The sequence below is a fragment of the Podarcis pityusensis genome, assembly GCF_964106645.2.
Source record: "Podarcis pityusensis genome assembly, chromosome: 1".
NCBI classification, from domain to species: domain Eukaryota; kingdom Metazoa; phylum Chordata; class Lepidosauria; order Squamata; family Lacertidae; genus Podarcis; species Podarcis pityusensis.
In genome coordinates this window covers 71834652-71856620 of record NC_138028.1, presented here as the reverse complement: position 1 = coordinate 71856620, position 21969 = coordinate 71834652, and the positions used below count along the sequence as shown (strand labels likewise).

Sequence of the window (21969 nt, the reverse complement as noted above, 5' to 3'; positions counted from 1 at the left end):
TTCTGGTTTTGGAGCAACCTGCACTCATGGAAGCTGACTGGCCATATTATTAATGCTTTGCTGGATATATTGGGTAAACCTCATATGAGCAGTGAAATGTGCATATGGGTTGGCTTAGGTAATGCAGAAATTGTCATCTGTCACCTTCAGACATATGATTAATCCCAGCATTACCATCCTATGCTGCTCCAGATCCAAACAGCTGTAGAAAAGTGGAGGCAGTGATGCTTAATTCAGTCAGAGACTACAGATGATCACTTCCTCACATATTCATAGGCAATATTCAGTAATCAGCAAGTATGGCCCCTGGTCATCTTAAGAGACCCTGCAGAACTTTTAAGCATATGTTATCATTACGATAATGAAGAAAAGAGCAAGGAAGTGGATTATCCAATTAATTGATCAATTGCTGAATTAATTACAGTGAAATTTTAATTGGAGATGCCCAGTATGAAAGGATGTGGAGTGCTGGTAGTTGTGCCAATTAGTTCAAGGAACATGCTATCTTTGCGAAAACATACTTGCACTGAGATCTGAAGGGTTGTAGTTATGATTCTGTTCAAGCCTATGGAAGAATTCCCATTGATTTCAATGGTCAAGGACTGCACACTGTAATGTTTATTTTAATTAGTTACTTGGATTGATCAGTTAAAAACAATGCCATTAATCAACTAAAAGCCTTTAATAGGTTGACAGCTCTGTTGGAAATTACGTTGCTAATTGGTCATATTTCAGGTTACCTTTTTCTCCTTGTATGCATATTATTTCCAATTTTAATTGTTTAAACTTTTTATTTCATTTGATTTTTAAATACAAAATAAAACTGTAACAAAAGAAAAGAAATTAATCAAACAAACAGCATAGCAATATAGTCCCACCTCACATATTCCTTTTGGGATAGAATAATAACTTTATAATCTTTAGATAGGCTTGTACATTATTTGCATAATATGAAATGAAGAGAATAAAACATATTTGTACTTGCTTTTCTGGCAGGAAGTTACCTCAGGGCTTCCCTAAATTAACTCATTTCCCTCTCACATCCTTTCACTTTCTACATTTGCATAACACATTATGTTATTTTGATGATTGTAGTGACAGGACAGCCTTTCAAATAGTTCCACTTAGTTCAGCCAGCTTCTTCAGGAAGAAGTGTTCAAAATAGCCTACCTCAATCTGGTGTCCTCCAAATATTGTTGGGCTCCTACTCCCATCAGCCCTAACCATCATGGCCAATGGTCGGAAATGATGGAAGCTATAGTCCAAAGCATCTGGAAGGCACCAAATTGGAGAAGACTGGTTTAAAACAAATCCTTGTGATCTTAGAAATCATATACTGCGGTGGGTCCTGAAGGAATGCTCTTAGGACAGAGCTCTATGGATCATAAAAAATCTAATAGCTCAAGGTTGTATTTTTGTTTCATTTTCAGCATGCCAGCAGTGCTTTGGCCATTGACCGGAATTTGGCTTTTAAGTATTTCTTTTATAGAGAAAAATTACATGATTATAAGTAATGTAAAACCATTTATTTGGCTCTAATGTGACTCTAAGTCTGGATGGCTTCATACACATTTGCAGCAGATTTAAAAGTGTAGTCATTGGTCAATATATGCCATGTCCATTAAAGCAAATTAAACTTAAATGTTCTTATACATATGGTTTAGAGGTGACCTAACATGAGAAAATGTTGTTTGGAGCTCTTATAATTATTATCCTGTAGTCTTTTGCCTAAAAGGCTGTAAAAGAAGCTCCAAAAATTAGTATTATTAACATCTACTGGGGTAAAATTACGTTATGTTCTATTAAGAATTTTTTTACAGCTACATTCAAACTTGATATGTGTATCATATCCTGCAACTGTCCTTCCTAATACAAACTGTGTAAAAGGCAAGTGGAAATAGCAATTGAGCTTTAATTTTTAAAATGTGGAAATTTTCTTAAAGATCTGAACTAGTCTGAATTTTCAGGACTAGTTAGTTGGCTGCCTTTAAGTGTGTGTGTGTGTGAGAGAGAGAGAGAGAGAGAGAGAGAGAGAGAGAGAGAGAGAGAGAGAGAGAGAATTTGCACATAACACCTAATTTTGCCCATTTTTCTATCTATATAATGATTCTACCTGCAAAATTTTTGTATAGTGGTACAGTGAGCTGGGAAAGGGGGAGATTTGGATTGGATACAACCCGTTATCTATGTGTCTATGCTCTGCTTCTGGCTCCTCCCCAAACTGCTATTGGGTGGGGGAGAGACTTATGGGTGCAATTTTATGATAATTGGGACTAGATAATTTTTGGGATTCATGGGGGAAATCTGCTTCTTAAGAAAGAATGAATCATGGAACTATCAGGTACAGTGGTACCTCGGGTTACATACGCTTCAGGTTACATACGCTTCAGATTACAGACTCCGCTAAGCCAGAAATAGTGCTTCAGGTTAAGAACTTTGCTTCAGGATAAGAACAGAAACCGTGCTCCGGCAGCAGCAGGAGGCCCCATTAGCTAAAGTGGTAATTCAGGTTAAGAACAGTTTCAAGTTAAGTACGGACCTCCAGAACGAATTAAGTACTTAACCTGAGGTACCACTGTAATGTCTAATTTGGTCCTTACCTGGAAGAACTTCCTTGCAAATGCAAATGGTGAGATTCCCCCCTTCAAACATTCAGCATCAGCAGGTTATTTCTCAAAGTCTAACCATACATAAAAACTGTGCTTTCATTGTGGAACAAATGAGATGGGAGTGGGGATTAGACTAAAAGCTAATGTCACATAGGCACTGCCTTCACTCTGCAGGTGAAGTCCTATTACTTCAGGTGTAGATTCAGAATGTAAGAAAAAAGGTTGCTTTAAACAGCAGATACCTTTAAAATATGCAATTCATATGTCCAGAACAACCCTACTGTAGACATGCTCACTTTGTTATCTATAATGTATAATTTTATTAATACTTTAGGTAAAATTTAAAAAGGGGATTGTCAATTTAACAAATGTACTGTGCCTTTATAAGCCAATTCCCGATTAACTGTTCTAGTTATTAAATTTAACTTAATTTATATATTGGGAAAAAACCATCAACTTTTTGTGGAACCCGAAGGAAAGGCAGCAGTTTCCTGTAGATGTGAGTAAATTTATAATATTCAAAAAAAGGAAAGGAAAGATACTACCCCCGCTCAGTTATTACAAAAAGCTCTCTAACATCTGCGTGTTTACATCATATTTAGTAATATATTTCCTATTGCAGAAATACATGAAAGCCAAAATCGCTTAAAGTAATTTTGAGGCTCATCAGTATTGGTAGAAGGTCTAGTTTTAAAAATGTGTTGGCATTGATTTGAGCTGAGCACTGTCAAGTTCATTTTGCTATTTTTAGAAGGACAGCCATAATTTACTTTCAGGGTAAAACTAATACCTGTTAGTTTCTTCTTCAGTTTGCATCCAAAACATATCTTTTTATGTTTTCTTTTCATGAAAAGTAGGCCATGGAGGAAGCAACAGTTGGCATACTTTGAAGGATATGCAGGGCTGGCCCACCCATGAGGCGACATAGGGCACATGCACCACAGCCGCTACCTCCACACTCAGCTTCCTCCTATGCCCCCTACGCATGCCTGCCTCCGACACCTCCAAGTGCACCGGCTGAAAGGTGGCTGAGCATGGAGGAGACAGCCATGGCAGTGCAAGTGCAGAGGAGGCAGCAGCCGCAAACAACCACTAGAAAGAAAGGCCATTGTGAAGCTGAATATATATATATAAATAAATGGAGCGAGAGAGAGAGAATAATAAGCACAACTTGGCCATTTGTTAAACATTTTAAGGTAAAAATTCATATTCTTGAAACTGTGAAGTAAGATCAAGTACGGTTTATGACCTGAGGAGGCCCAAGGTTTCCTACTGAAGTGCTAAAGTTTTCAACCTATGGAAGGTGACCAGGACCATGTGTGATGGCTCCACCCTCATTCTTTCTTCATTGCCTGGGAAGTTCTCAAGAGGTTCCTAAGTTAAAAGCCTCCCTGCAACCAAGACGCCTTACTTATCAGAATTCCTGACTGTGTGGAGACTTCTTAGCATGCTGAATGAAATGCACTTGGGAACTTCAAAACCTCCCACTCAATGCAAAAATGTTTGTGGGTGGAGCAGGCAGAGCCTGCACACAGGGATGTTGGGGGGGTTGTGCACAGCCTCACATCCCCTGTTAATGTTCACATTCCCTGTTCAGGCATAACACCTAACATCAAGGTGGGGGAAATTAATTGTTCTTGAGCATTCTTTTGTCCCCCTCCCAATGATATCAGAACAGATGGTGGTGGTCTTTTTAAGGTTTAGAAGGTCTAAAAACTATAGATTATCTCCTACCAAAAAAATGACTTTTAAATTCACATCTATATTGTCAGGTAGACTTGTAAAAATGCTGTGGGCTTGTAGCTTTTCTGGACTACTTGCAAGGCTATGCTTTTGAGTCATAGCTACCAGCTGCTGACTCCCCATCACTTCAGGATGACTCCCTTGGGGATTTCAGAAGCACTTGACAGGAAAAAGTTGCATGCATTATAACAAGTGTCAAACTTTTCAAACGGGGAACAGATAAGCCTCTTTTCAGATGGTAACTGTATATACCCAGATGCCCACAATGCTTATCACTGGCTCCTAATATGTTAGACATAAGTAAGGAAAGAAGAAGTTACTAGCTCTTCTTGTTCAGCTTCCATGCAACAGTTGAACTGGCTCTCGGAACAAGGAGTGCCACATAACTCAAGTGGTAGCAAAATTCCACTTGCAAAAACAATTCCCCTTGAAAGACAAAGAAAAAAGGTCAGTTTTTTACCTGTCAGGGGAAGGAGAGAAAGAAAAAGCGTGAAACAGACACTGTGTCCTGTGCAAGCCGATCAATCATGGCAGCCTGCCAACAGAATCCAAAACTGTGAGGTAACTTGTTTAACACCCTACTACGCTGAGGTGTAAACAGCGGGAAGTACATGCATGACAAAGCATCGTCTGCTTTTGTGACAGTTTTTCATAAAATACAGGGAGGGAAATGACTCCTGTAGCCAGTATCTGTCGCATATAAATATTTGGGAGAGTTGCTATGACAGTTGAGAGTGGAAAGGGGGTATACCACGAAACAGAAAAAGCCAACTGAAGACAAGGAAATGTTTCCAGAAGGAATGCTGAAAAACCAGGCCCTGTCTGCTTTGTTCTCCATGCACTCTTTACCTGACTTTTGATAACTGAACAGCTAAACATTTGTTAAAGAAGAAACCACATTTAGGCCTCACATATGTAAACAACTCAAAACTGCTTCTTCCTCCTTAACACCACACTTAAAATATGCTACACTTTGGAAAGCATAGCAGTTGCATTCCTTACACTAGCCGGGATACTGACGTTGGTATTCAAAAACACATGCCACCATGTGATGAAGTTCCCATTTTCAGATATAATCTTAAAGGAGTACAGTGCAGGATAAGCAGAACTTTTCAGTATCAGGTATTTGCAGATAATAACACCATAGAGGCCCTCTGTTATAGCATACTTAGTATTATGATTTATCCAGCCCTGAGGCTGCAGTCTGCAGCCAGCTCTATAGGAAGTACTTTTCCACAGGCTATGCAACGCTATATTTCAATGTAATGGCAAGAATATATACATTTGCCAGTATCACTGGCATCAATAAATATCCACAGTGCAACTAATCACTTCATACATGAGCATGTGTGTGCTTTTCCCAACATGTGAATTATTTCCTTATGGGCAAAATTTAACACAGAATGTCAATGTACCCATAAAAGGCAGCTTGGCATACATGCACAGGATCTCCCTGCGATTAGGAATCCTGTACAATCAGAGTTTCCAAGGATAGGTTGGGGTGGGGGGAAAGATAGGATCTTACAGGAAACATGGAAATTTCTTTAACACACATTTTAGTATGTTATTTTCCCTAATACATGCATATTTATGCACACTTTACCCTAGTATATGCATTTTTGTATATGTTACTTGGCTGGAGAACGGCTTTGCAGGTTTTTTTACAGGTGACATCAGCTTGCACATGTAGATCTTTACATATTGTATTTGCAAACAGAAGACAATGTGAGCAATGTTATTACATTTGGGGTAGTCACCATGAGAATGAGGCCATTGGGTTGTATACAGTGCTACACAAGTGGAATTCTGATCACACAATGGAACTTTACTTTCTTCCTCATACCCCTTACCCACTCCAAAAATAAATCAGTGCTGTTGCGTCCACAAATTCTATTAAAATCTGGAGCAGATTTTAAGAATGTTTGGGAAGTTCTGTTGTTCAAATGGAAGTCTATTTTATTAGCAGAAGAGCAGATTTCGATACACTCCATGGTATTTGCAAGGTAGATCAAATTTGCCCCTGAAAAAATAAGTGAGTGCGGCTCAAAATATTTCAGAGTAATTTATGATAATGCAGGCATGTAAAAGCACCCCACTGCCTATACTTGCAACAAACCTTGCCTCATTTACGAGAATGTTTTATACCATTGTTTTGAATGAAGGTTACTTTTTCCTATTAATTTAATTCAAACAAATCTACACTTAATAATGACAAATGGGTACTGATAGCCCATTCAAGATTCCTTGGGGTTTTATGAAATTTAACATGTCTAGCTGGCTTTGGGGAGCTAAAAATAGCCCATTCAAAATAGTTTCAGATATATATATGTCATCATCCATCACTAATAAAAGTTGGAGGATGTGACAGATGTTTAACATGCTTTAATTTTTGTTTGTTACAGAGGAAAGTCAATTGCTTTTGACTTCTGCTTTCCAAATGGTCAAGAGCAAGATAATTCTGTAGGTGTAATGTTTCTCATTGTGAAAGAACCTATTCTCAAGATTGGGGTGGGGGAATGGGCAACCATATTTGCTAGGGTAAAACAAATGTAATTTTGTGACAACAATAAACACTTTGCCATCAAAACTGAGCTCAAAGAACAGTGGAAAATATGTGCTGAAATCTAAGTGGCTAGAATTTCCTTCATTTTGCAAAGCCACGAGCCACATGCATCAGCTCACCGCAAAGTCATTAGGTCTTTTTAAGCTCAGATGAAAAACATTAACAAATACCACAAAAGGCTTTAGTATGGCCCCTTTGTTCATTCACATATGGCAGTTTATAACTCCTGCACCACTTGGGCCGTGTGTTTGTTTAAGCTGCCTTCATCAGAGCAGCTTTGGAAGAACAAAAGCCATTTTGAGCGATCCTAAGCAGGAAATGGTCTAATCTAAACATGGTTTGTGACACTGTAAGTAGAATAGAAAGGGGAGGGATTGATTAGTCATTAATGTCCAATTGACTCCATATGGATGTTGCAATAATAAGGCCTTTTTCAGTGCAGTAGCAGAGTTTATTGAATTAGAGGTTTATGTTTCCTCAGAGTTGACCTTAGGGAATTCCCTTCAGTTCTTCTTGTTGATATTACGAAAGAATGGAGTCTGGAATAGGAAAAATAGATGACTTCTCTGCAATAATGCTGCTTTACAGTATTGCAACCAAGTGCTGATTTTTTTAAAAAATACACAGTTTCACCTCTGCTATATTATATATTCCAATGTTTGGATTTAGTTTGCATATTTTAGCATCTATGGAAGTGCAATGTTTTACAGTTTGCTTAAATATTAAAATGGATTCTGGATCTCAGTCATAGTTTTTTTTCAGGTTTAAACTAAGGTGCTCTTCACACAGAAAGATTTGAGTTTGAATCCCACCTTAATAATACCTTGTTTAAAAGGCTAGGGTGAAGGCTATCCTGTTACCAAATATGGTATAGTATCTGGCAGTAGGGCTGCATGTAGCTTACTCTTGTGAAGCCAGAAGCTCTCACTCTCTGGTCTGGTTTTCCATTCCTTTTATTAATACTTGGAGCACTAACATATTTATTATATGTAAATATAATAAATATATAATAAATACAGACCGTCTTGACTGTGACTTTCTGGAAGACCTGCTCCCTGCCTTGAAGGCTTTCCCCAACCAGCCTGGGAGGGTGAGGCCCTGAATGACTCCACCTACAAAACCTGAGACAGCTGAACAGACAATTGGGTTAGGGTATTTAGGGATTTTGGTTTTGGTGTGGAGGGGGGTTATGTTGCTGTTATTGTTGCCCTAATTGTTTGAAATGTTTTAAATGGTTTTTAACTGCTTTTTAACTTCTGCATTTAAAACTTTGGCTTTTTTTTAAAGGGCTGTAAGATGAGTGTGGGGAGAGCAGGGACAACCCCAATCACAGTGGTTCTGGGCAAGGAGAAGTATGGAGTGGGGGGGTGCAGACTGGGGAAGGGGCACATGACACAAGCAGTTAGTGACTGTACCATGTGCCAGCCCCTCCTTCAACCTTGGGAATTGCAGTTGTCCTATCAGCAAGCCATTGGGCCTGCGGCTGCGGCTGCTGAATGCCAGATAGGTTCCGAGTAAGACCTCCCTCATCCATGATCTGATTATGGATGGGGAGGCTGATCTGGTCAGTACCACTGAGACCTGGGTGGGTGAGCAGGGTGGAGTTGGTCTCACCCAGCTGTGCCAATCTGGGTACCCGGTGCAGCATCAGGGCATACTTGAGGGTTGGTAACAGGGAGTGGTTGTAGTCTATGGGAATTCTCTCTCTCTCTCTCCAGGCTCTGTCCAGTTGGGGGATGGGATCTAGAGTGTGTGTGAGCTTGCCTCAGAGGACTCCCAGACTGCTGGTTCTTCTCCTCCTCCTGTCTCCACACTGGGTCCTTGCTGAGTGGGTAGTTTTATGCACTGCTCTGGTTCGCCAGAAGTGGCTTAGTCATGCTGGCCAAAAGACCCAGAAGCTGTCTGCGGACAAACGCTGGCTCCCTCGGCCAGTAAAGTGAGATGAGCGCCGCAACCCCAGAGTCGTCCACAACTAGACCTAACGGTCAGGGGTCCCTTTACCTTTTTACCAGGCACTAAGAGGAGATTACCTGCAAGGAGATTTCAAGCCCTCCTCTTCAGCCTCTTGGTTTCTGTTCTTTGTTTTAACAATTCAATTGAAACAAGCTTTCATTAGCCACACACAGACATATATGTCAATTGGCTATTTTAACCTAGGGAGGATGATTCCCCACCCCAGAAATTGGGTATTCAGCAAGTAATTTCCTCACTTTCCACTAATAGAGGCTGTTTGAGAAATTTCTTTTTGAAGTCAGTTTACTTTTAGGTTTTCTCCTTCCCACACTGAGTATTTCCACTCTTTTGGGTAAAGGGAATTTTGATAAGGTCTACTTGTTCCTTTGCTTTTGATGGAAGATTGTTTAACCCATCCCCTCCCTGAAACACACTTTATTTTGACAGAAAATGCTTGGGGTCCCCTCCTTCTTTGTTTTGGATTAAAGTTGCAAGTTTGCTTGTGAGCAGTTCTCAGGGTGGGGGGTCAATCTCAGGTTTTCCTCAGCATGGGATTGTAAGGGAGGGGCTTTGGTAATGGGGAAGGTGAGGCAAATGAATAGAGGGCTGTTTGAAATTCTTGGAGCATAAGGAAAACTGTCAGATTGAGTGGAGCCAACTTGGTTTGTGAAACTGGATTGAGCAGTTGATTAAACTTGGGGTCGGATGCCACAACATTGTGTGGACCTGCCCTCTGTCTCAAATACGGGGTAAATAGTTTGAAGCTTTAGGTCTGATCCTTGGTACATTGTGATACAGTTGTAAGTTCTGGTGAAGCCACTGAATTTTGGGGATGTGTTTCAGACCAAGGTGTCAGGAACTTATCTCAAGTACCTACCTAAATTATCCCAAGTATCTACCTAAATTGTAATACGTTTGTGCCAAAGCACTGTGACATCAGTGAAACCAGAATAAAAAGATAACCTAGTTCTTAGTTTTATTGAGCTGTGAAGCAGAGTTCCAAGTCATTTGCATAGGCAACTCTTACTCCTTCTGCAGTGATTTCAAATCCTTCCTAACCAGATTCTGAATTCCGGAAGTCAAAGTCCGCTTCGGTGACCACATTACAGTATAAACAGTACACTTGCAAATGGCCTGTTAGTCATTAAACACAAACAAGTGTTTTTATTTTGTCTCCAGTGAGTGCATTTTCTGCATACTGTTTGGATTTTTTCTTTCTTTTTAACACAGCAGCTGTGGTCCTCTAAGCATCATTGGGAGGCCCATAAAAATCTGTTTGGTTCGTACTGGAATGCCTCCTGTTTCTTGAGCCAATACTAAATGTTTGCCTCCTTATATATAACATTCCATTGTTGTTTTTCCGCCTGTAGCTAGTTCGCATTTCCCTCCTAATCGTTTTGTTTTGTTTTCTAGGTAGTCTGTTGTAACTGGCAGATCAAAATAAGATACTAGATTGCAAAACCTGATGAAATTCCATAAGCAGATAAAGATACATGTTTTTCTACTATTTGACTCGTGTTAAAGTGGCTTAGCAATGATTTGCAGTCCAAAGCAACTCTTATTGTATGGGTTTCAGCTTGAAAGAAGCACATGTTGTGTGTGTCCACACTTACCCTGGTCACTAGGCTGAGCATATAATGCTTAAGTTTTCATCTCAAGCATAGTAAAGGTTATAAACAGAAGCAATTTTTGAAAATCACAATACTGTGTGCTGAACATCTTCCTGAACTACTAAGATGCTTAGCACAGGTACATTACGTGACTGTTACTTATTTACAGAAGTTCATTTAATACAAATTCTTTTGTGGCAGCCTTTGGGCCGAGGCAAAAATATTCACTCAGAGATCAAGTAGAGAAGTTCAAGGTTTTACTGGCTTCCTTTTTAAATCCTTCAAGTGTAGGCTTGTTTAAGGCAGATGGAGATAGAAGTTTCATGACTTTTTTGGTCTGTTTATAATTTATGACTCTAATTAAGAATGGCTTTTTAACAAAAGAGCACTGATTTAATTTTTTTAAAAAAATGCTTTTTGGGAGGAGGGGGGGTCATCTCTTTTTGCTTTAACAAATGTGCCTCAGGGTTTGGTCCCTCCAAAATAATTTCAGGTTTTTATTACAACACTGAAAGAGAGAGAAACCTCATTCACATGCATTTAACAAGATTAGGCCAATATTATTTTAAAGACCTGTTAAGAAACTCAATTTTGTCTCTCTTTTTTTTTTTTTTTTTTGTTTCTTTCCACCCAATCAGATGATCTGGGTGTGCCTGATAAATTGATTACGTCTTCTCACAAGGGATTGTACCACTTTCCACATTGATCTCTCCTAATCCAAACTAGACAGTGGTAGTCACCAAAAGATCGACTGCCAAACAACCCCCCTTACCTTCTGTGACACCTGTTTTTGGTTGTCCTTTCTCACCCATGCCCAGTAGAGAATTACAGCGCAGAACAAGTCATGACAGATGCTGGCAGCTAGATAAACAATTGAGTGGCCCAAGATAACATTTTAAAACAATTTTAATACTAGTAGCACTTTATTTTGCATTAAAATCATTATTGAGTAAATTCTTTTGATTGGAGCCACAAATAGAAAGCCACTTGTTCAACAGGGCTTCCTCCTCCCTCTGCAGCCCCATGTGTTGCCTCTTCATAGGGTCATAGGATTGTAGAGTTGGAAGGTACTCTGAGGGTCCCATAGTCCAACCCTGTGCAATGCAGGAATCTCAACTAAAGCATCCATGACAGATGACCATCCAACTTCTGCTTTAAACCCTACAAAGAAGGAAAGTCCACCAGCTTCCTAGGGAGTCCGTTCCACTGTTGAACAGCTCACTGTCAGGTGAGGGGGCACTCTTGAACAGTGTGGGCTTTGTTGCCCTGGGTAGAGAGGATGACCCAAAGCTGGATTGGGGAAACTTTGCCCAATTAACATTTCTGGACATTAAGCAGATAGAAGTGAATATGGGCAGAGTGGGGTGGGGAGATGTGAAATTTGATCAACTTTTAAGGGCTGTTCTCCATATCACTTTAGGTCCTGTTTTAAACCTTTAGTTGCTATGATTTATGTGAATTTTTTTCAGTTTGGTTGTGTACTTTTTGTGTGTTTTATTTATTGTTTACGACTAAGGCCAATGGAAGTGATGGTATTTCATCTGAACTATTTAAAATTTTAAAAGATGATGGTGTTAAGGTGCTACACTCAATATGTCATCAAATTTGGAAAACTCAGCAGTGGGCAGAGGATTGGTTGAAGATCAGTCTACATCCCAATCCCAAAGAAGGACAGTGCCAAAGAATGCTCCAACTATTGCACAATTGCACTCATTTCACACGCTAGCAAGGTTATGCTTAAAATTCTACAAGGCAGGCTTAAGCAGTATGTGGACCGAGAACTCCCAGAAGTGCAAGTTGGATTTCGAAGGGGCAGAGGAACCAGAGACCATACTGCAAACATGCGCTGGATTATGGAGAAAGCTAGAGAGTCCCAGAAAGACATCTACTTCTGCTTCATTGACTATGCAAAAGCGTTTGACTGTGTCGACCACAGCAAACTATGGCAGGTTCTTAAAGAAATGAGAGTGCCTGATCACCTCATCTGTCTCTTGAGAAATCTCTATGTGGGACAAGAAGCTATGGAACAACTGATCGGTTCAAAATATGGGAAAGAAGTACGACAAGGCTGTCTCCCTGCTTATTTAACTTATATGCAGAATTCATCATGCGAAAGGCTGAGCTGGATGAATCCCAAGCCGGAATTAAGATTGCCGGAAGAAATATCAACAACCTCAGATATGCAGATGACACAACCTTAATGGCAGAAAGCGAGGAGGAATTAAAAAACCTTTTAATGAGGGTGAAAGAGGAAGTTCAACGTCAAAAAAACTAAGATCATGGCCACTGGTCCCATCACCCCCTGGCAAATAGAAGGGGAAGAAATGGAGGCCGTGAGAGATTTTACTTTCTTGGGCTCCATGATTACTGCAGATGGTGACAGCAGTCACAAAATTAAGAGACACCTGCTTCTTGGGAGAAAAGCAATGGCAAACCTAGACAGCATCTTAAAAAGCAGAGACATCACCTTGCCGACAAAGGTCCGTATAGTTAAAGCTATGGTTTTCCCAGTAGTGATGTATGGAAGTGAGAGCTGGACCATAAAGAAGGCTGATCGCAGAAGAATTGATGCTTTTGAATTATGGTGCTGGAGGAGACTCTTAAGAGTCCCATGGACTGCAAGAAGATCAAACCTATCCATTCTTAAGGAAATCAGCCCTGAGTGCTGACTGGAAGGACAGATCGTGAAGCTGAGGCTCCAATACTTTGGCCACCTCATGAGAAGAGAAGACTCCCTGGAAAAGACCCTGATGTTGGGAAAGATGGAGGGCACAAGGAGAAGGGGACGACAGAGGATAAGATGGTGGGACAGTCTTCTCAAAGCTACGAACATGAGTTTGACCAAGCTGTGGGAGGCAGTGGAAGACAGGAGTACCTGGCATGCTCTGGTCCATGGGGTCACGAAGAGTCGGACACGACTAAATGACTAAATAACAACAATTCTAGGCTGCATTAACAGAAGTATAGTGTACAGATCAAGGGAACTAATAGTTTTGGGTGCCACAATTTAAGAAGGATGTTGACAAGCTGGAACGTGTGCAGAGGAGGGCACCCAAGATTATCAAGGGTCTCGAATCCATGCCTTACGAAGAGCACTTGAAGGAGCTAGGTATGTTTAGCCTGGAAAAGAGAAGACTGAGAGGGAGATATATTAGCCATCTTCAAATTTCTTAAGGGCTGTCACATGGAAGAGGCAACAAGCTTGTTGTCTCCTGCTCTGGAGGGTAGGACTTGAAGCAATGGCTTCAAGTTACAAGGAAAGAGATTCCGACTAAACATACAGAAAAAACTTTCTGACAGTAAGAGCTGTTCTACAGTGGAACGATCTCCCTGAGGAGGTTGTGGACTCTCCTTCCTTGGGGGTTTTTAAGCAGAGGTTGGATGGCCATCTGTCATGGATGCCTTAGCTGAGATTTTTGCATTGCATGGGGTTGGCCTTCAGGGTCCCTTTCAACTCTACAATTCTATGATGAATCTTTCCCCACCCATCTTTTTCTGTGTAATAAAGATAATACTATTCTTGTTATTAATACATTTGTGCTGCTTGTTCTTAAAAACCACCAAGCTGGTCTACAGTAAAATAATAACAATGAATATATGAAATCTTCACAAAATAGTAGAAACAGCAATTAAAATAAACCATAACATTCAGCAGACAGAGAAAAAACCAATCAAATGCTGGGATGCCTGAACATGTAAAAGGTTCTTTGCCTGGCACGGAAACAAAAGTCTGTGCCAGATGAGCTTCCTTGCTATGGGCATCCCACAGATGAGGCACAATTTAAAAAGCCCTCTTCTCAGTCACCACCAGCCTAACTTCAGGTGGAGAGAAAGAGAAAGAGAGAGAGCGCATGCAAAGCATCAGAGGATGACTGGTTTGGATAGGCTTCTGTAGTAAATGGCGTTTCTTCAAGTACATGGGTTCCAAGCCTGTTAGAGCTTTGTAGGTAATCCACAGCACTTAGACTTGAGCCCAGAAAGAGACCGGTGGCCAACAGGCAGCCAGCAAAGCTCTCTAAGTTACAGCAGTGGTACCTTGCCCCCCTTTCATAGGCCCATTTGCAGACTGCAAAATTGTGGAGAGGTAGCATTTTTATTATTCATTTTGGATAGGCAGGGAAATAGGTTTTTTAAAGTAATTTTCAGGATCTGGCATTTACTGGGGAAAACTTCTTTCTTTCACAATGCAGATTTGCTTCTACAATTGAAAATTTGCTAGATTTCTTCCTTGCCCTTAAATACTTGCAAAGGAAGATCATGTGCTCCAAGCATGTGACTCTCATAACAACTCACAATGTTAGTGACCTGCCAAATGCATTTTGTACTAATTGAACTTTCCAATAATTCAAAGGCCCTTGTGCTTGGTAGTTAAGGACCCACTTAAATCCTTGTGCGCGCGCGCACACACACACACACACACACACACACACACACACACATCCATTACAAGGAAACACAGCTACAGGTGTAGAAGGTCACAGGTATATCAGCTGTACATACCGGTACTTGAAACTTAATTATTCAGCCATTCTTATTAAGAATATAAAAGTAAAAGTGCACCAGCATTTCTGTGGCTTCACAACCATAAAGTAACAAAAAACATAGTAAGAGGACAATCCTCATTAGAACTGTGATATTTTGAAATAAACTATGCTAAGCTCAGTCTAAAACCTACTGAACCTTGTAGCAAGACCCCAGTTTGACCCTATTGATTTTGGATTAGGTGCCAAGTACACTTCAATCTACTTGGTTTTATGATGGAGATGCTGCAGTAATAGTTACAGCTAGTAAATGCTGAACAGCCATGGCAGAGTAGTTAAACTTAGACCACTATTAAAGTACTTTTACATGTGACATTCACAGCAGACCTGTCATCTTTTATCTGCGTGCAATTGCAGAACTGGTGTCAGTTCTAAAGTAATGATATTGAGGGCTTCATAAATTACCCTGGTGATGCTCAGGAGAAGACAGTGTCACATCTAAATAAGTGTTTTGCTTCCAGGGTAATGTATGTCTTCATCTGGCCCAGCAGTCAGCATATTGCCCTATGTTGATGGATATTGTCAGCTTGAAGCTCTACTACATTTCACTGCACAATAAACATGGCTGTCAACACCCTATAAAGTGAAATCAATTTATCCTGTATGGTCAGTGCATTTTAAATGAAATTAATGTACTGTGGGCATAGTGGCAAAAAGGTAGCGTATTAGTTATGCACCCTCTGTCTTAAGACTTTATCCATAAAAATGAATTGCCTACACAAAACAACAAAAATAATTATTGTGCACCTTAACGTACAGGGGCTTTTTTAACACCAATTTAGCAGAGGTAGGATTCTACATAATTTAAAATATAGATTCAGATCTTGAGCTGATGTAAATCATCTGTCCACTGTGAAGTAAACAGAGCTTTACTGATTTATAGCAGTTTAGATTTCATCAAGCTTTGTCATTTCATAGGCATTGAGGATTTGTCATATATGTATTTGAATTGGAGGGGAAAGATCTGAAATACCGTTGTATGTGAGGGATATGCTTTGTTGTTTTGACACACATCAAATTTAAAAATTATTCATGCCATTTTTTTATTGTGCAAATGTAGCCATCTTTCAAAAGCATATCAAGAATGATTCCAAATATTTCAATTGAGGATCACAAAGCCACCAGCCTCAGAGCTTGGATGCATGCCATAGCTCCAGTTATTACATGTATCTATCATGTAAACCTGCATGAATTCTTTGGCTACATGTGATAGGTACCTGATGAAAAGCATACTAGGCTCCATCCGTAAAAGACCTTGATGTCCACTATAATGGAAAACAATTGAGTTCATGTTGTATCATAAGCTTGATCAGACAGCTTGAAGCACAAGTACTGGTGTTAATTCTTTGAACTTGGAACACCTCAATTTATTCAGTGAAGGATACCTGAATTAAGAATTGTGTCTGCCTTGACGAAATAGGCTTCTGAGCGCTATAGTTTTAGTTATTCAAATATCCTGGGTGACTTTAAAACCATTTGGGCAAATGGTGAACTACACATGGAAAAATAAGATAGAGCTTTGGCCACCTGGTCATTTTTATTATGGGCATATTAAAACATGGCTTTCCCTACTTCCCATACATTTAACAGTTTGTTATTTTCTTTCCTGTTAAGAGGTATATCTGAGGCAGGAGTGAGGCATCTTTTTTAGATCAAGAATCAGTGCTTTTTTTCCTAGAAGAAAAGCATTGCCAAGAGCTACATTCTCTTCTGGGCAACTTTTCCAGGGCAACATACCACTAGTGGGCAGGACCAGTGCTTTTTATCTTAAAAAAAGTGTTTAGGGGTACTCTCATTTTCCTACTCACATTGAAATACTGCCCCTCAATGAGGCCAAACCTAGATTCATAAAATGTTTAGGGGTATACATACCCCCAGAAGAAATGCACTGGGCAAGGCAAGAGGTAAAAGTGGATAGAACAACGAAGGCAAATTTATCATTGTACTATAGACCAGTTCTTAACACATTCACATGCTTCATTTTATTGTCCATCTAGATGAGCAAGAGGCATTATCAAAATCCAATTACACATTCCATCCGGGCAAAACACTGGAGTACAAAGTATGGCCAGTGATGGGGTGATCTGGGGAAAGTTCTAAGAACTAGGCAGAGAGGCCTGGCAGGCCACATTTGGTCCAAGGACCTCAGGGTTCCCCACACTTGATCTAGGGCATAGAAATTAAAGGCTCAAAATTTAATATGTCTTTGAAGTTTCTCATTGGCTCCTACAAGAATGAATAATGAATAGCATGAATGAACTCATATAAATGAATTCGTAAGTGCTTTGTGTCATAGATCTGAAAACAGAAAGCAAGAACTTGAAATGGACAGGGCATCATAGGTGGCAGCCCCACCATCCAGACAATGTAATAATATTTGCATCCATCTTGTTTCTTCCTGCTCTGATATTACAGGAAGTAAAGCAATGAATGGTTCTGCAGCTAAACTACAGCAGTATTATTGTTGGCCAACAGGAGGTGCCACTGTGGCTGAAGCTCGAGTCTACAGGGACGCCCGGGGCCGAAGTAGCAGTGAGCCACATATCAAACGACCAATGAACGCTTTCATGGTTTGGGCAAAGGATGAACGCAGAAAAATCCTTCAGGCTTTTCCTGACATGCACAACTCCAATATTAGCAAAATCCTTGGTAAGTACAAAACCATTAATAATAGCATAATCAAAACTGGTAATTGCTTTGCAATTTTATATGCAGATTATGAATGGTGAGAGGGAATAATTTCTTAGATTTGTTGATTGAATTAAGTTACTGAACTCCAGAACGCTGCAAATGTGGGAGGGAATACTAGTAGTTAGATAGGGAACAGCAAACAACTCCTATATGCCCTTTGCTGTTAGAATGTTTTGCCTTTCCGTAGGAGGTTTGCTATGTTCATTGTCCTCTGATTAATTAAAAACTACACTGATTAATTTAAAACTAAGGCTGCAAGTCTATGCACACTTGCAGGAAGTAAGTCCCATTGAACTCAATGGAGCTTAGTTCTGAGCAGATATATATATATATATATATATATATATATATATATGATTGCACAGAGAGGTACTCAAGCTTAAGACTGCTACAGAAATTTATGAAGATGAGATTTCTTTAAATAAAAAACATTGGATTTCTCTACGAGTTAAAGAACTCAGTTTATACATGGACTATGCCAGTATTATATTGCAAGCCTTTATTAGAATTCATGGTGTATTAGGAAATTCTGCAAGACAAAGTTGGTAACTTTGTTATGTAGGGAAAATGTCTAACCTCATGCAAATATAAGTCTTCATGGCAGGGAGTAAAATGTTCAAACTGTGTAGTCAATACGTTTAATAGAATTTAAATGTTCATTAGGTACTCATTGAACTAAAAAAATAAACAAAAGTGTATTGAGAAAGAAAGCTTAACGTCAAGTTTATTTTAATTCTCTAGAAAAGTAAAATTTAGCCAGCGCTCAGGCTTTGTCTCGCACTAATAAAACTGTTGATTTTTCAAAGAATTGGAGGCCCCAAAAGAGGAATTAAAAACATATATGAGAATGAGGGAAAAAATTAAACTGATATTTGTCTATAAATGTAACTCAGACAGAGAACAGTAACGATCAAGTCTCACCTGCAATACTTTGTGCATTATCTTGCAACGTAACAAAGCTATTTCTCTTTCTTGCTTTTTTCCCCTTTCAGAGGTAAAAAATATATATCTAGAAATAAATATAACTCTGTTCTTAAACTTTCAGTGTTTTACATAGAAGCTCTCATATTTGTCTACTATTTTAGTAAGTTATATGAATAGCCTCTCAGTTTTGTATAAAACCTGCACTGTTCCAGTCTTGGCAACTCTATGGAATCTATATTATTTGTGTGTATTCTTTGACACCCCCCCCCCCCCATTACAAGTATAGTAACAGTATTCATTAAAATGTAAACATTCAGTATAAATATTTCAGAAGTGCCAGCAATCGTATGTTTTTTACAGAGGGGTAAAACCTGCCAGGACTTCCCCTGCTACTACCACACACACACACACACACACACACAGAGAGAGAGAGAGAGTCAATTTACATATAATATCTCCGCACATTTTCCAGGACAATGACAAAAAAAGAAGCCTGAAATATTAGAACTGACAACAGAGTATTGCTGACTCTGGATAATATTTATACAACTTTTCCATTTGTTGATGTATAAAAGCTCGTGGTAAAAGAATAGCTTCCACCCACGTTTACCACAGCTGTAATCATTTTAACCATCTGAAAGCTCCTTTTTAATCCCCCCCAACACAAAACCACCCTTCTTTCTTCACTGTTTAGGTAGCTCTCTATAAACAATACAACAGACCTGAATACTTTTCTTCTTTCTATGTAAACTGTTATATATATTTTTGTCTTTTATTAGTGCAGTTTGTGCTGAATGTTTATATTAATTTAAGTAGTGAAGAGCATTGCGAATGTACTTTCCACTTTCTTTCAAATACAGCTCAGTGTATGTATTGCATCTGGCTAGATAATTATAATGTTTAATAGGATTTGCAAGGGTCAAGGAGCTGATAATAAACTAAAGTTATAGTAAAGGGCATCAAAATTAAGGACACTAAGATGGTTAGAGGGTCATTTCCAGTTTTGTGAATAAGCAAGTTTTGCTAAATTTCAGGTCATGGTTTCATTATAATGAATTTACAAGCTAAATTCTTGCTGCGGACATTATGCATGAGCAAGGTATTTTCTTTTTTTTAAGATCAGTAGGAAGGTTATGACAAAACATGATTCTAGTAATATAACTGAGATTCAAGGATCCACTTTCAGGGTGCCCAAGAGCTTGAGTGTGTCCAGTGGGATTTTTGCCAGTTTTTTCTTTTTAAGCCACAGACTTATCTCAAACTGCTGTTTAAAGTTCCCTTTGTTTCAAAATCAGTTTGCTATATGGTGTTTGAGAAAGGCACAGAATCCATTGGGATTATGCTAGTAATTCAGTATTTTTAAAAAAAAAATCAGGTAGTTTTTCTTAATGAAATAACTACCAATGTATACATGAATCATTGATTTTTGTTCAAATAATAGGTGAAGAACTTGCTATAGTTTCAAATGCACAGTCCTGGATTGATTGAAAGAGTGAACAACAAAAATACAAAAAACAGTGGAAACCTTAATGTGAATGGGGCCAGTTCTCCAAGAGTACACTTACAAACGTTTTTCAAGCAAAATCTCTTTATAGAATATTAGGGAAAGGTCTGAAGACTAAGAATACTACAGAACTAAGCATACCACTCACTCTAAAAGTAGATTTCAAATTGTGAGTCGAGGACCCACCGCCCACTTAGAGATAAGAAGGACACAAGTATTTTAGGTTAATGGGCTAAAGAAGGCCACAACTTTATTGGTTACAGCATGTGAGTGGTATTGGCTAAAGCATTGGATCAAACAATCTATACATGACTCCACCCCGCACAGCGAGGAGTCATTCGAGAGTTAACAACCAGTGGGAGGAGCTTGTTGATGAAAATACAACTGGAAGCTTCCCCTGATGTCACCGGGGGTCGTGTCATGGCCCTAGCTACCAGCAGGGCATCTGGCAGGATCCACGACCGCCGGATTCCTTTAATGGAATACCCAACAAGGGGAGGGGTACGTGATGGCCACAACCTGCCCTCCAACACACCAAACTTATTCCAATGCCTAACAGCCAATACCTGAAAAGTTGTGACGATTTGCTACGAGGTAGGCGAAAAACCAAGAGGCTGTTGCCAATTTGACAAATGGATAAAAATTCCTACCAGGCCCCCTGGGCAACCAACCAAAATCCATAGCAAGGTCAAAAGCATAGATATGACCTAAAGGGAGGGTGGGCAGGTGATCCGACGAATTCAGGAAGCGGCCGTTCAAATGTGACTAAACCCTGCCCCCATGCCAGCCCAATTAACCTAATAACTGACGCAGGGGGCCGAATACGGGAACCGGCTCCCGCTCACAACTCCTCGCCTCTAGTAGGAGGAGAGGCTTTCTTAATGTCAACTGAGATGGCTTGCTTGATGCATTGAAAGGTGAACTGTGGCAGAAAGGAGCGTTAAGTGGAATTATCCGACAAATAAACTTAGAGCTCACTAATATCTTTTTCTGTGCAGGTTCCCGCTGGAAATCTATGTCAAACCAAGAGAAACAACCTTACTATGAAGAGCAAGCACGGCTAAGTAAAATCCACCTAGAGAAGTATCCTAATTACAAATATAAACCCAGACCAAAACGCACCTGCATTGTCGACGGCAAGAAACTGCGTATTGGAGAATATAAACAACTGATGAGATCTCGAAGGCAGGAGATGAGACAATTTTTTACTGTAGGGTAGGTGGAAGGTTTACGTGTCAAATCCAGCAGTTGCTATATAGTTTTACTTCCTGTGAGATTGGGACTCTTGTTTAAGATTCACTTATTAATCATAGCCCATGACCCAAATATTTAAACTCTTTTTAGTCTATGGTGGTTCCCTGTCTTTGACAGCCATCTGGTAACCTACCCACAAGACTCCTACAAATCCATTAGCTGGGAACTATTGGCTTTTTCTTTGCTTTTAAACAGGTATCAACCCCACCCCCGACCTTCTCCCGAAAGCTGATAAAGCAAAATAGTGTGAAAATGTCCTTGGAAAAAGTGTAGAATAAACCCCTTCCCTTTAAATTTATTCCATTACCCACTTTTACAAGTAGTTTGCTCTTGCTGAAGCTGGGACTTACTGCAGCAAAGTTAAATCTTCCCCTTACAAAGAAGGACTTCCATTATTAACATTTCCTGGAATCCAGACTCAGTACACGCACTTCATTTTCTCTTTTGCCTGTGGAGTGAGGACAGAAGCAGTAGTGGCCATATGAGTAGTCAATTACTGAACAGAAGCACCAACATGACACTGGAAATTCATTTAATAGTCGTACTACACCATTAAAATGAGTAAAGAATATACAGT

The 21969-nt window shown here is 39.6% G+C and overlaps 2 protein-coding genes across 32 annotated transcripts in view; one reads left to right on the top strand and one right to left on the bottom strand.

Moving 5' to 3' along the window:
- The window catches only part of LOC308459771 (uncharacterized protein), a 179598-nt gene that overhangs the window by 42011 nt on the left and 115618 nt on the right, over positions 1-21969 (bottom strand). For 6 of the 15 annotated variants that reach the window (XR_013978314.1, XR_013978315.1, XR_013978318.1 and 3 more), the window contains one exon: positions 21743-21840. The exons of 7 other annotated variants lie outside the window; for them this stretch is intronic. The gene's annotated coding sequence lies outside the window, so the exon portion shown is untranslated. Of the gene's footprint in view, positions 1-1170; positions 1272-21703; positions 21841-21969 lie in introns of all 15 variants that reach the window. 2 more of the 15 variants (XR_013978321.1, XR_013978323.1) reach the window with 2 other exon arrangements.
- Positions 1-21969, top strand: part of SOX6 (SRY-box transcription factor 6) — a 466488-nt gene that overhangs the window by 432289 nt on the left and 12230 nt on the right. For 16 of the 17 annotated variants that reach the window (XM_080975160.1, XM_080975165.1, XM_080975162.1 and 13 more), the window contains 2 exons: positions 17435-17668; positions 21137-21353. In XM_080975160.1, the coding sequence (XP_080831286.1) occupies positions 17435-17668; positions 21137-21353 (451 nt within the window). The remainder of the gene's footprint in view (positions 1-17434; positions 17669-21136; positions 21354-21969) is intronic. The other variant, XM_080975157.1, reaches the window with a different exon arrangement.